Raw genomic sequence first — 13535 nt, forward strand, 5'->3', positions numbered from 1 at the left:
CATTCTAGTCTAGTCTGAGCCCCAGAGACTCAGCTGGACAAACAGGGCCTTTCAAAGCAACCTCAGGGCCATGTACTCTTATAGGGACACAAGTCAGGCTTTGATTCTTGAGGAAGAATCAAAGGAGGTGTTTCCTCTCCCTATAACCAAACCTACTCTTCCAACGTCTCTGAGGAGAGCAAAGCAGAGGACTCGAAATACAGGAAAAGGAGAAATACAGGAAAAGGAGGACAAGAAGCAGAGCATACTCTGGCCCTTTCAGTCAGTGGGTTTGCGATGGGATTAGGTGAAAACCAGACAGGGACAATGGAAATCTTGTTCCTCCTCTGTCTCAGGGAGCCCTGAGTCCTTCCCTGGCACCTTCTTCTTTCCATCCCCCCACCCCTTTTATTTTTGCTGGGCTGGATCTGTCCTCTGGAGGCTCTCGTTAAAACTCTGCTATGTGCTTCCCAACCAGAGCTTTCCAGGAGGGGGCAGCCAACTGTTTTTAAGTTACCTAGCCTTGTTCCTGAATTTGCACGTTGACTGCTCCATTCACTCCCAGTCAATGATTCTGAGTACACTGAGATTCCCTGGAGCAGGGTTAGCACTAGGGTGCAGTAAGTGAGGTGCCTGGGCATGCAGTTTAAAGAGGTACTCCTTCCTGGGCCTGAGCTGGCATTTGCATGACCCTGAGAGTGAACACTGCCTTAAACTATGCCCCCTGGGCACCTCACTTGTCTCACTCTTGTCCCATCCTGGCCCAGGTGCAGGCTACCTTTCTGAACTCCGGGTGTTGGAATACTGCGACAGTTTCCCCATAGAGTACGCCATCGAACCTGGAGCTGATATCTGCATGTCGTGAACACTAATGCTTATGTACATAATTGTGTGCACTGCATGAAAGAAAGGGAAGTGAGAGGGCTTGTAAAGAAAAGTGTCCTGGAGATTGCTGATTTTATACATGGTTTTTAAACAGAAGAGCTTTGGTTGAGGGAGGAAAGAAAAAAAAATCACGTAGGAAGCCTCAAGTTGATGGAGCAAGCCATTTAGAAAACAATTAAGTCTTGCTGTTAAATTGAAATGAAGATTCCGTGGTTGGGATTAGTGGAGTAGTGTCTCCTTGATTAATTTTCACATGTTTGGGTACCTATTTTTGTACAAGAACAGAGGCTGTCAAACTATCACCCACAGCCACATCTGATTCATATGTTTTTTATAAATAAAGTTTTATTGGAACACAGTCATGAGCATTTGTTTACTTATTGTTAACAACAACTGTGCTCACAATACAACAGCAGAGTGGAGTAGTTTCACCAGAGGCCATCTGGCCTGCAAAGCCTAAAATATTTACTATCTGGTCCTTTTTAGATAAAGTTTGCCAATTCTAGTTCTAGAGGATATAAATACAGTATGAGACCTAGTCTACCATCTGATCATGTGAAAAGGAACAAATTCATTATTCAGTATAAGGAATACTGTGGAATATTAAAACATGGTGTCAAAATTTAGAAGAAGAGATACAGATGTACTGGTTAAAGGATGGAAGACACCAGGGGGAATATAAGATTGGAAAGGTACCATGAAAGATATATAATGTGTCAAAAATACATTAGAAAAGTAGAGCTATCTCCTCTGGTAAAAATCCAGAAGGACAAGCATTGGAAAATGGAAAGGAAAATAAAATTCACCATGTTCCCTATCTCTCAGTCCCTGTTAGCAGTCTGTTATATACTTTTGCTGATAAAAATTTGTGCATAGATTAGCATATGTGTATTCTTTTTTATTTACACAAATAGTATCTTGCTGTACATACTATTAGGCTCCTTGGTTAATTCACTTAATAATATATCTTGAAGGTCTTTGTATATCCAAGAACTTTGAACTTGAACTCTTTGAACTTGAAGCTCTTCCCATTTTTTTTTTTTTTTTAGCAACTGTATTATATTCCATTGTATAGAATCATTTAGCAAACCACTTCTGTGATGGACATTTAAGATTTAGGTTTGCCTGTTTTCTTTTTATATGTCATGGTACAAGGCTGCAGGAAACACCATTTTATGTTTATCTCTGTATAAGCTTTTTTGGTAGAATTTCTTGGATTTAAACATTTGACAGATATTAGCCAGATTGCTTTCCAAAAAGGTTTGATCAGCACCCAGTCCCACTGACAGTCCATCAACAGTAAAGTAGATAAATAAATTGTATTCTATTTTTTAAAACTAATATTATAGATTAATGTAAGTACTGAACTATTGCTACACAAGTAAAAATGATGAACATCACAAACATAATATTGAGCGCAAGTAGCCTGAAACAACAGAGTTAAAACGTGTATGACATATAAGTTCAAAAACAGCAAAAGTGATAGCAGAATAGTAGCTGCCTTCAGTGTGGTGATTATTATGAGAGAGAATGAGAGAGTCTTCTGGGGGGCTGGTAATATTCACTTCTTGATCTCGTTGGCGTTCGTTCACCGGTAAAATTGTACTGAGCTGTATACTTACGTTACTTAAAAGTTTAACGAGAAAATTAATATCCTCAGAGAGATAAGAAGCTATACTTAAAACAAGAAAGTATGCTATAAAAGAGGCATATTCACAAAATTAAAAGCATGGAAATTAAAAGCATGATGCAGAAATTTAAAATTTTGTTTAAAAACAAATTATAATAGCAACCACCCAGAAAATAGAACAAAAAAACAGAGATGAAAAGCAGGGGAGAAAACATAAGGAAGTCCAACTTAGTTTATACTACCACTTTTTGCACAATTTTTTTGCTGTTTGTACAATGGAACTTGGGAATTAGCAAATGCCTCGAGTGAAGGGATAGGTGAAGAATGTATGACTCCTATCTTGGTGGTTCCCATTTCTCAAGGATCATGACTCCTATCATAGCTGCCTTGGTAGCTATGAATTCCCATCCCCACACTGTCCCGCCTGTGCTCATCTGACCAGCAGAAGCAAGAGGCACCCCTTATTGCTTGGCCCTTAGGTCTCACTTGTTTTATGAAGTAGCAGGTGCCTTGAGGCAGGACAGGTTGATGTGCTTTATAGAGTGGGTCTACTTCAGTAAGCCTGGGTCTTCATCTGCGCTGAATCTTAATTTCTCCAAATAAGGTGCAAAACCAGCAGTTTACAGCTCCTTCTAGAGCTCTCTGCCTGTCTCGGGCATGCCTATGTGCTTGAGTATGCTATGAAGTGTCTTCTCCCCATTCCCCCTCGTTTCTGTCATTCTGGGCACTGCAGTTTGTAGACTTTATTTGGGAGAGGGGGAGGCCTGGGACTAGTCTGACTTACCTTATTGATTACCTATTTTTATGAAGCTTAAGAGCAGGCAATGTGTATGAATTGAAGTTTTTATCTACTTGTGGCCATTTTCTTTGTTTACAGTGTAGAACATATGTTGGGTTTTTAAAACAGTGCTTCTCAGTCATAATCAATGATGATACAGTTGATGCAAATTCCCCCCTACAAAGGCATTTGGGTTATCTATTCTTATTTTAATAGTGCTGCTTTGAGATTTTTACCTTACAGTCATATCTTAATGGATATTTAAACAGGAATTTGTTAGACTGGCCTGGTCAGAAACTATTTAAAGGAAAGTAAACAAGCTTGTGATTAATCAAGTATTAGAAATGAAATCATGAGATTAAAATCACATCATATTTACATAACGTGTAGTAGAATGGAAATACCATTGAAAGAAATAAAGAATTTGGCAGGGAGATAACTTGACAGTTTTACATGTGTCGAGTTTCACCTGAAGGTGGGATAATCAATGGAGGAAATGTCCAGTGTTCATCAGATATCAGAGTGAAATGTCATTAGAGATCATATAATTGGATTTTCTCATGCTGTCAGTGAGAAAACCGAAGGCCAGAGATGTAGGGCTGGAATTTTTATTAAATCCTGTAGACTTTGGAGTCCTGAGGCAGGCCCATGAAGCAGAGTCCACCCCAGGGAGTGTGGCAACAGTCACTGGGCTTCCTTCTGACCACCCACCCCTACGGTTCATACAGGCAGACTATGGTCAAGATGAACATAAGGGACCAAAGTAGAGGAATGTTATGGTAGCTTTCCTCCTTCCCTTTAAAGTAGCGATTATCAAATGGGTGAATTTAGCCTACCAGGAGACATTTGGCAATGTCTGGAGACTTTCTGGTTGTCACATGTGGTGGGCAAGGCCGGGGGAGGTGCTACCGGCATCGAGGGGATAGGCGTGGGTGAGCACCCCAAAAACACAGGACAGCCCCCATGACAAAGAATTATCTGGTCCCAAATGTCCACAGTGCTGGAGCTAGGAAGCCCTGCCTTGGGTTGAAGAAATGTGGAAGGCTGGTTTCTTAGAAACTGTCACACAGGAGGCAAGATAAAGATGTTAAACATAAAGGAAGTTGTAGTGAGTTAAAGATAAGGATTTGTAGAGTAAGTCAGCTCATTTTAATTCTTTCTGTCAAGTAGGAGTCAAGGCTTTAGTGAAGTTGGTGGGAGTGGGGAATGGGGGCAGTGAAAGGAGACGGGGCAGAGACAAAGTGAGAGAAGGTCTAGAAATGCCATTGCAGGGTGTGTATCACGAGGCAACAAGGAATAAATAAAAGGCTTGCTCAACCTCCTGCAGCACTGCTCTCTGACACAGAAACAGGACGTAGAATGAGGGTGGGCTGAGAGCCACACTACGATCTCACGTAGTATGTACAGTAGAAACCCCAGAAGACAAGGGGTGCTGACATGATGTTGTAGCAGCATCGTGAGAGTCCACACAGTAGCTGAGTGAGCATGGAGATGTGTAATAACAGCTGTGTGCTGAGGGGTCATGGACGGGCACCAAGTCCAGAAGAGCGGACAAGGTGTCTAGTAAATGCGTTGTTCAGTGAGGTGTGTTCTCATCCTGTCTTACCTTCTTCTGGCCCACAGGGTGTGGACATTGGAGCAAGGGGAGAGTGGAGGTCCTTGGCGGCCCCTCTTGACCACATTAATCTTCATGTCCGTGGGGGCTACATCCTGCCCTGGCAAGAGCCTGCACAGAACACCCACTTAAGGTGAATGACAAGGGACAAGGCTTCTCCTTTACCTGCCAGTTAGCTCAGATCCTGATGAAGCCTGCCAATTTGTAAGCAGAGCCCTCAGACCCCAAAGGAATTTTACTACAGATTTTTGTTTGTTGGCTTGTTTGTGTTTTAAACTTTTTCAGACTTTGCGCTCTTTGAACAGTTATTAACAGATTTTAGATTTAAGTGGGTGAGATGATAGGTCTAATTGATCACACTTGAAATGGAAGTCAAACAAGGAGCAACTCAATTCATATTAGTTTTAGAAGACTCTCTGGATCTTAATTGACTCTGCTAAGAAAACCATTGCTGAAAAATTGTGTAAGCTGCACTGCAATTGATGCTTGAGGCTGAGATTCCTCACATACAGGACTTTAGAATTCTAGACCTAAGTCTATATAATAATTAATAATAGCTAACATCAAGTGAATGCTTGCTGTGTGCCTAGAACTATACTAATATGGAGGTTTCTATTTGGAAATTATTTATTTTTCTTAACAAAAGGGAAAAATAAACTCTGTGATGTAAATATGATTATCCCCATTTCACAGACAAGCAAAGAGTCTTCAAGTGGTCGTAAGTAGTTGAGCAGGGACTAAAATCCATGTCTGTCTGACGTCCAACTAAAATTCTTAGAGCCATACTCATTTGATTCAAAAAATTCAGTTAAAAACTAAAGAACTTTGGACATTTGTAAACAAAGCTCACTCTACACGTGCTTAGGAAATTAGGTCGTGAAAAAAGAAAGATCACATCAAGATTTTTCTCACAGAACCAGTGAGTTTGCTTGTAGTTTCTTATAATACTTTTAGAGCACTTATAGACCTGTAGAGCCTTAAAGGAAAATTCTCCTAATTCATTCATTCATCCATTCATTCATTCATTCCTGACCTGAAATCAGAACTAGAACTAGATCACAAGTCTCTTGAATCCTAGTACCCAGTCTTTATACCATGAAACACTTCCGTTATGTTTCTATGAAAACCCTTGGTTTGTGGTAGTGGTTTTGTTTTTAGCTAATTGATCTTTCCAACCTCATTGCAGCCGTCAGAAATTCATAGGCTTCAAGGTTGCCTTGGATGATGAGGGGACTGCTAATGGCTGGCTCTTCTGGGATGATGGGCAAAGCATTGGTGAGTAGGGTTGCCCTGGATTCGTGTCAATACCACTGACTAAGGGACAGGCCTGCTTTTTATCTTTTCCACATTAAAACAGTTTTGCATTCTTAAACATAGCCATTTGTTATTTCAAGTGCACAATACCTATTGTATATGATCCTTATGCCTCATGCAAATGAAACGTAGCTCTGAATCTCTCACCATTACCCAGCTATACTAATTCACTGTGTGAGACAGCAGCACAGAAGCCAATGGGAAAGTTTCTTAGTAGCCACCTGAGATATACTTCCATATGCTTTATGTTCAAGGGCACATTCTCTAATCACATGGTTTACTGTCCCAATAAGAAAGGCAATGCCTCCGTCATCTGTGCTATTTATTTGAGGGGATTTTCCACTAGGAGTTTACAGGAACTGGTAAACTCTTGGGAGGAAGGCTTACATTCCATTAGCTGTGTCTAAGCCGATGCTGTCCAGTGCAGTGTTGGAAATAGACTCTATCTGCGTTGCCCAATATGGTAGCCATTGGCCTATGTGACTATCGCATATTTGAAATGTGACAAGTACATCTGAGAAACTGAATTTTTAATTGTAATTAATTGTAATTTAAATAGATACATATTGCTAGTGGCTGCTATCTTGGACAGCACAGCTCTAGAGGATAGCCAATGCCCTCTGCTTGAGTGGTAAGCAAATTAGAAAGAGATAGAATATGGGGAAGAGTGAGCAAGCCCCAAAGGTAGGAGGTAGGGTGGGGATGCCTATGCTAGACATGCCAAGCTTCATATTCTCCCTGAACCTGTGGCGTACATTAAGGATAAAGGACAAAGAAGTCTTTTCTATGGTTTTCCTTGGTCTCTGGAGATTGCCTTTAAAAAAGGTGCCTCATACCTCTCAAAATAAGCTGACCAAGACACCAGTGTTGATGTTTGTGATTTGGGTGTACATGCACGTTTGCGCACATATGTGTGCCTCTAGCAGTAGGAATCTAGAAGTTCTGAGGTGACTAGGAAGATGTTGGGAATGGTAGACCATGAGAAAGAGAAGCGGATTAAGCGTGGTGTCAGGAAAATGCATTCTATGAGGTGACTCTGTTAGATGCATCTGTACACACCCATTTCAAACATTTTGTGTAAATGGAGTTTGGGGGCAAAGTCTGACTGATCTCACCAAACTCTGTAAAGAAGAAAAGTGAAATGAAAAATAAAAATCACCCCTACTTTCTCAACAAGTAAGCAATTGGAATTTCAGAACACAGCTCCAGATCACGCTTACCTTGTTGCTTGTTTGCAGATACTTATGGAAAAGGACTCTATTACCTGGCCAACTTTTCTGCCAACCAGGTGAGTGTGACTGATACTATGAAGGGAGAACAGAGTTCTGTTGGCTCAGTTAGATGCTGGATATCGGAAGGGCCTAAAGTACCGCCGAGAATCCCTTCCCTGCCCTTCTTGTTAATTTGCATCCTTCCCTTCCTGTAGACTTCAGAAGGAAATTTAGTATGCTCTCTGGAAGTTTTCTGTGATTAAACCAATTTATATTTCATCAGTAATTTCTTCCAGTTCACCAAGGTGCAGACAGACAGATTGTTTTTATGTTATCTAGCCCTTGTTCGTGTGTTGCCTTGGAATGGTCTGCACAGTGACATGTCTACATGTAGAACAGAAGGTTCCTGATACCTGAGACTCTTTGTCTCCTTAGAGTTCAGGGTGAGTCTAGAGACACTGGCGGTGCTTAGCCAATGCAAAATTGGATGATAGTTGGAAGCAGGAGATAGAGGGATGAAATCATGGTCTGCATTATTCAAGTGCACAAGATGGTGACTCTCATATTGTCTGACTTCATGATCTGCATTTGTGTCTAAAAAGTTTGGGAAAATTTAAATGGATTTTGTTTATGTTTCCCCCCCCACCTCTGGTTTCTTTTTATCTCCAATTGATAGAACATGATGCAGAGTCATATAATTTTCAACAAATACATCACTGATTCAAACCCACTGAAACTGGGCTACGTTGAGATCTGGGGAGTGGGCAGTGTTCCCATTTCCAGTGTCAGCATCTCTGTGAGCAGCATGATGATAACGCCAAACTTCACTAACGACCCTGTGACACAGGTTTGTGACCAGTGAAAAGTCCCAGTGGTATTTACCGGTCCAGTGCTAGGGCAGTTTCTGGCCACCTCCCTTCCAAATGATAGCTTTTCCTGCAGAGCACTTCAGGAAGCTCTCTGTGTTCAGTGTGCCAACAGTGGACAGCATGGAGATGAAGGGAAATTCCTGACTTATCATCATTTGGAATTGAGGGTCTGGATCCTTGCTTTTTCTTGTCTGCAAATTTATATAAAACTTTGTCTTTACTCCTTCACCTCGCCTCAGAGATCTACTTCCCAAACAGCTCAAACTACCATATTCCTCAAATATGACACCATCAGTTAAAGTTGCCCCATTATTCCATGTGCCACAAAGAAGGAAAAAAGGATTACAAAGTATGATACAATGCTTCATAGCATTTAAAATTTCTACTTTCAACACACAGAGAGCTTTGCAAGCTTTCTTTAAATGAAGATTTATATCATTTCAATGTTAGTGATAATACAGAGGAAAATATTGGGTAGAGACATATGAACATTGATAAATCTGCATCAAAGTAATTTAGATGAGGTAGACTGAATGTGAAAAAATATTAGAAGTGCCTCCATAATTTCAAAAACCACTTGGGTGGTTCAGTGGGTTAAGCATCTGCTCAGGTTATGATCCCAGGGTCCTAGGCCACACATCAGGCTCCCTGCACAGCAAGGAGTCTGCTTCTCCCTTTGTCTCTCCCCCTCCCCCTGCTCGTGCTCTCTCTCTCACTCTCTCTCTCTCTCTCTAATAAATAAATAAAATCTTTTTTTTAAGAAAGAAAGAAATGCCTTAACCAATTTGTATCACAGATTTTTCTTTTATTATTCAAAATTTTATGTAAATATTATAAATTATTTTATTTATTATTATTTAAAAGAGAAATATGTGGCATGAATGGGCGAAGGTATTTCCTCTGTGCTATCAGAGGCATTGGTGATATATCATTTCATAAAAATTCTTTCCCTAGCATCATGGGATTTTCTCAAATGTAGCAAATGCTTTATACAAGTTTTCATCCTAGCACTTTTTTGATCTTACTATCAGCCAGGATTCCTATTCTTTCCTAAAATAATCCTTAAGTGGTTTGTAGTCTATCCATTCATAATACCAATAATAGCAATGAAGTTCATGCATGCACAGACAATAGCAATTGTCATGAATGCTGCTTGGCTCACAGTAATTCTAAGGCTGTTGACTGCAAGACACATTCTGATTTCATGGATGTTAAATGTGGAAAATCCTGCCCCTTGGGATCAATGCAGTGTGGCATTTCCAACACCTATCCTCGTGGTAAACAGATCTTTCTGGGTGTGCTTGCTTCTCCCTTTTTCCTGGACTGTTCTTCTTTCATAATTCTTTCTGATTATAAGGCCTGAAACAAAAGTTCTCCTTCAGTTATGTATTTTTTTTTTTAACTCGTTTCCTCATATTTGTGGCTTTCTTGTCAACCAACTTCCCCAACTTTACCAAGAGCTCCTAAAGGACTTTGCCCAATTTTGTTGCTGACCGACTTCTGCACTGTCACACTAGCTGTTGTAATGGCACCCGCAGTGACACTTTATGGAACGCATTTGCCTAGAAAAAAAGCTGAACTGTTGAACTTTCACTGGGCAATCACCAAGTCACTATGGGGGAACAGGAAAAGGAGGAAATCAAAGGAGAGTTCTGAGGATTGGAAATGAAGACATCTTCTCCAATTTTCTGTGCAGTTGTTTCTCTGCAGTGGTTGCGATTGCATTATTTAGGGCCTGTTGTCTTTTCCCTATCACTGAACAAGCTTTGTACTCTAAGGAATCAAAAAACAGCCTCCTCACCTGAAAACTTGAGGGCTCCCTTACAGCTAGGCAATGAATTGTGAAAGTAGCAGAGTGCATGTGGACCTTTGGCTTGTATCTGATTTGCATGAGTGCAGGAAATTTCAATCACCAGATGCCCACTCCTTTTCCTTTGGTTCCCAACAGGTGTTAAGCATTGACATGACCAGCAGAGACATCAGCCTCCATAATTTCATTTCACTAACGTGGAGAAGCACTCTGTGAAATTTTAGAGAAAGATCTTAATTACAAACAGCTTTGGAACTACTTATATCTTATGCTTATAAAATTATTGTGTGTTGTTAATTCATTCATGCTCAGTATGGGTAAAGTATTTTGTTAATTTTGTCATATATTTTGTCTGTGTCTTGGCCCTGTGGTATAGGCCATAGGGAAATGTGAGAAATCGATGGGTTGGTTTCCTATCTCTGTGTGATGAACATGGTACTGATGGCTCATCATATAATATCTACTGAAGATGAACTGGGTCCACGATGAAGGGGTGTGAGTATGTGTGTGTGTGGGGGGTGGGTGTGTAATCAGGGAATGGGCCCCACTCTTGCTAAATACACAAGAAAAAGCTTGCCAGGACAGTTCCAGGTCCTGGGGTTGACTAATGCCTCAAGAAAGTATTCAGAAAGAACATCTGCTAGTTGGTTTTAGGGAGAGGGGAGCAATAGGCTGAGAGCATGATATAAGGGGAAAGCAGGGAAACACAGGAAAGGTTAGCAGGAAAGATGAGAGGAAACAGAAGATGGTGATAAAAATGATCATGACAAGTAAGAAGAAAACACAAAAATCTAAGGAATAGTAGCCTCATGGGAAGGAGACAAGAAGGGCCAACTCACGTGAATGCAAGAAGACAGGTGGGGAAATACAGAATAGGGGAATAGAGGTGAGGATGAGATTGAAGCAGGCAAAACTGAAGGAAGGAGTTTGAATGTAAAAAATGTAACTTATTTTTGCAGTGGTGTGCTTCAAAATGTGTAAATCTTATTTCTTTGCTCTGTGCCTAACATGTATAACCATAGTTCACACAAACGCATGCAACTTAAATGCCAGAGAAAAATAAAACAAGCAAATTTACAAGAGATTTTGAATTTTATGGTATTTTTACCCTGGGTAACCTACCTTTGGGGTTAAGGCATCTTGTTGGGAAAACCCTTGTAAGTTTGTCTTGTTGTCTTTGGCATCAGAGTTCTTGCAGTCTAACCCACGGATGGAACAATCAGATTTATGATTATCCACCCTTTCTCTCACACCTCTGGCATGGGTTTTTCTTAAGATTCAGGTTTGTGGAAGCCTGTACTTGGGTGGTGGTGGTTGTTTTACTCATTGTAGCAACTGGCAAAATGTCTGATAAAATGTCACCTGGCAAAAACAGAATTTGCATCACGATTGGTTAAAACCTGAAATGGTTAAGATTTGGGATAAAGAAATGACTTATTAGTGTTCAACATGCATATTTACTTTTAGTATTCCTTGAATAATGAGTGTATTGGAAACAAGTGTATATACTTCCCTAAGTCTTTTTCTTTCTTTTTTAAACACCAGGAATGCATACTATTTTAAATAAATCTGATTATATTAAAATACATTTATATGAATATTTTAAAAATTTAATATAGTAACACATGAGGCATTTTTTTTCTGTACCATTGCTATGTTCTTTTCTTTTTTCTAATTTTTTTATTGTTATTACTATATCTTTTTTTTAAGTCTCATGCTTTTTTTTTTTTATTATGTTATGTAGTCACCATCTAGTACATCATTAGTTTTTGATGTAGTGTTCCATGATTCATTGTTTGCGTATAACACCCAGCACATGAGGCATTTTTAATGATCACATTAAATAATTAAGATCTAGCAGTGGGCTTCATAGTGTCATAATTTCCATTGATGATCAGCATAAACAATATTTTGAGATATCTACTATAGTTTTCATAATGTGATATGAAAATATCTGTGATTCTATTTTTGAGAGACTCATGTGTACTGCTAACATGACTATGCTCTGCTATCTACATTTATAATCTAAGAAATGCTAAATTTCAGTTAGAAATTAGTGAACAAAGAGGTATTTTTCCCATCAGTATTTGCAGATTCCTTAAGTTATACTCCTTGGAGTTCTGGGGATCCTAATTCAAGAATTCCTAGATTAAGGCATGTCTGCTTCCCAGACTTCAGTTTAGTGACTGGGTCCCTATGTAGCTGTAATAGTTTTAAGAGTTCCCAAGCCTCAGTCAGTCACCTGTCTTGAATTCATTCATCCTTTTGACTTTTAAACAGCCAGTTTCTTATGGACGTGAAGACTTTCCGTGTAAGACTGAAAAGATTCTTAGCAGCTCTGGGAAGAGTGTCAGTGAAGGAATTGGGTATGTGGCTCCCTTAGTTTCTTTTTCTGAGCAGAGCTGTCCTCTAAGTATATGGTTGCATCCTGCCTCACCCCATCACATATGTTTGGTCTACTGGTTGAGCATTTTCTGCTGCTTTCATTTGAATGAAAAGAACTCAGAAGCAATCTTTAGGGTCAGGGACTTGGTTAAGTCACTTTGTCACTCTGGGATCATGCCTCCTCATCTGCAAACTTCTAGTGTCAGAGTAAAGCTGTGATATCCAAACTCTGGAAAGGGGCTCTGCAGTGCTCTCTGGGAGAGGGAAGAAGGCGGATTGGCAGGGATCTGAGCTCCCCACCCTGGCTTCAGTCATTTACTCAGTTACATACTGGAATTCTATTTGAATAAAGAATTTTAGATACAGAGACTGTCATTTTTCCATTGGATATTCTTTCCTGCTTTGTCGAAGGTTAGTTGACCATAGAGTTGAGGGTCCATTTCTGGGTTCTCTGTTCTGTTCCATTGATCTATGTGTCTGTTTTTGTGCCAGTACCATGCTGTCTTGATGATCACAGCTTTATAATATAGCTTGAAGTCAGGCATTGTGATGCCACCAACTTTGGTTTCTTTTTCAACATTTCCCTGGCTATCCGGGGTCTTTTCTGATTCCATACAAATTTTAGGATTGTTTATTCCAGCTCTGCAAAAAATGTCAGTGGTATTTTGATAAGGATTGCTTTGAATGTGTAGATTGCTCTGAGCAACATAGGCATTTTAACAATGTTTATTCTTCCAATCCATGAGCATAGAAAGTTTTTCCATCTTTCTAGGTATTCCTCAATTTCTTTCATAAGTGTTTTGTAGTTTCTAGAATACAGGTCCTTTATCTCTTTGGTTAGGTTTATTCCTAGGTATCTTATGGTTTTTGGTGCAATTGTGAGTGGGATCAATTCCTTAATTTCTCTTTCTTCAGTCACATTGTTTGTGTATAGGAATGCCACTGATTTCTGTGCATTGATTTTGTATCCTGCCACATTGTGAATTGCTGTATGAGTTCTGGCGATTTGGGGGTGGAGTCTTTTGGGTTTTCCACATAAAATATCATGTTATCTGCGAA

The 13535-nt window shown here is 39.9% G+C and overlaps 1 protein-coding gene across 1 annotated transcript in view; it reads left to right on the forward strand.

Annotated features, from left to right (window-relative positions):
* Positions 1 to 13535, forward strand: part of MGAM (maltase-glucoamylase) — an 84686-nt gene extending 71151 nt beyond the window's left edge. Inside the window, exons 44-48 of the mRNA XM_036086589.2 lie at positions 4896 to 5020; positions 6074 to 6162; positions 7440 to 7489; positions 8089 to 8259; positions 10230 to 13535. Of these exons, the coding sequence (XP_035942482.2) occupies positions 4896 to 5020; positions 6074 to 6162; positions 7440 to 7489; positions 8089 to 8259; positions 10230 to 10307 (513 nt within the window). The 3' untranslated portion in view covers positions 10308 to 13535. The remainder of the gene's footprint in view (positions 1 to 4895; positions 5021 to 6073; positions 6163 to 7439; positions 7490 to 8088; positions 8260 to 10229) is intronic.

Source organism: Halichoerus grypus, chromosome 12 (assembly GCF_964656455.1).
Source record: "Halichoerus grypus chromosome 12, mHalGry1.hap1.1, whole genome shotgun sequence".
In the NCBI taxonomy this organism is placed as follows: Eukaryota; Metazoa; Chordata; class Mammalia; order Carnivora; family Phocidae; genus Halichoerus; species Halichoerus grypus.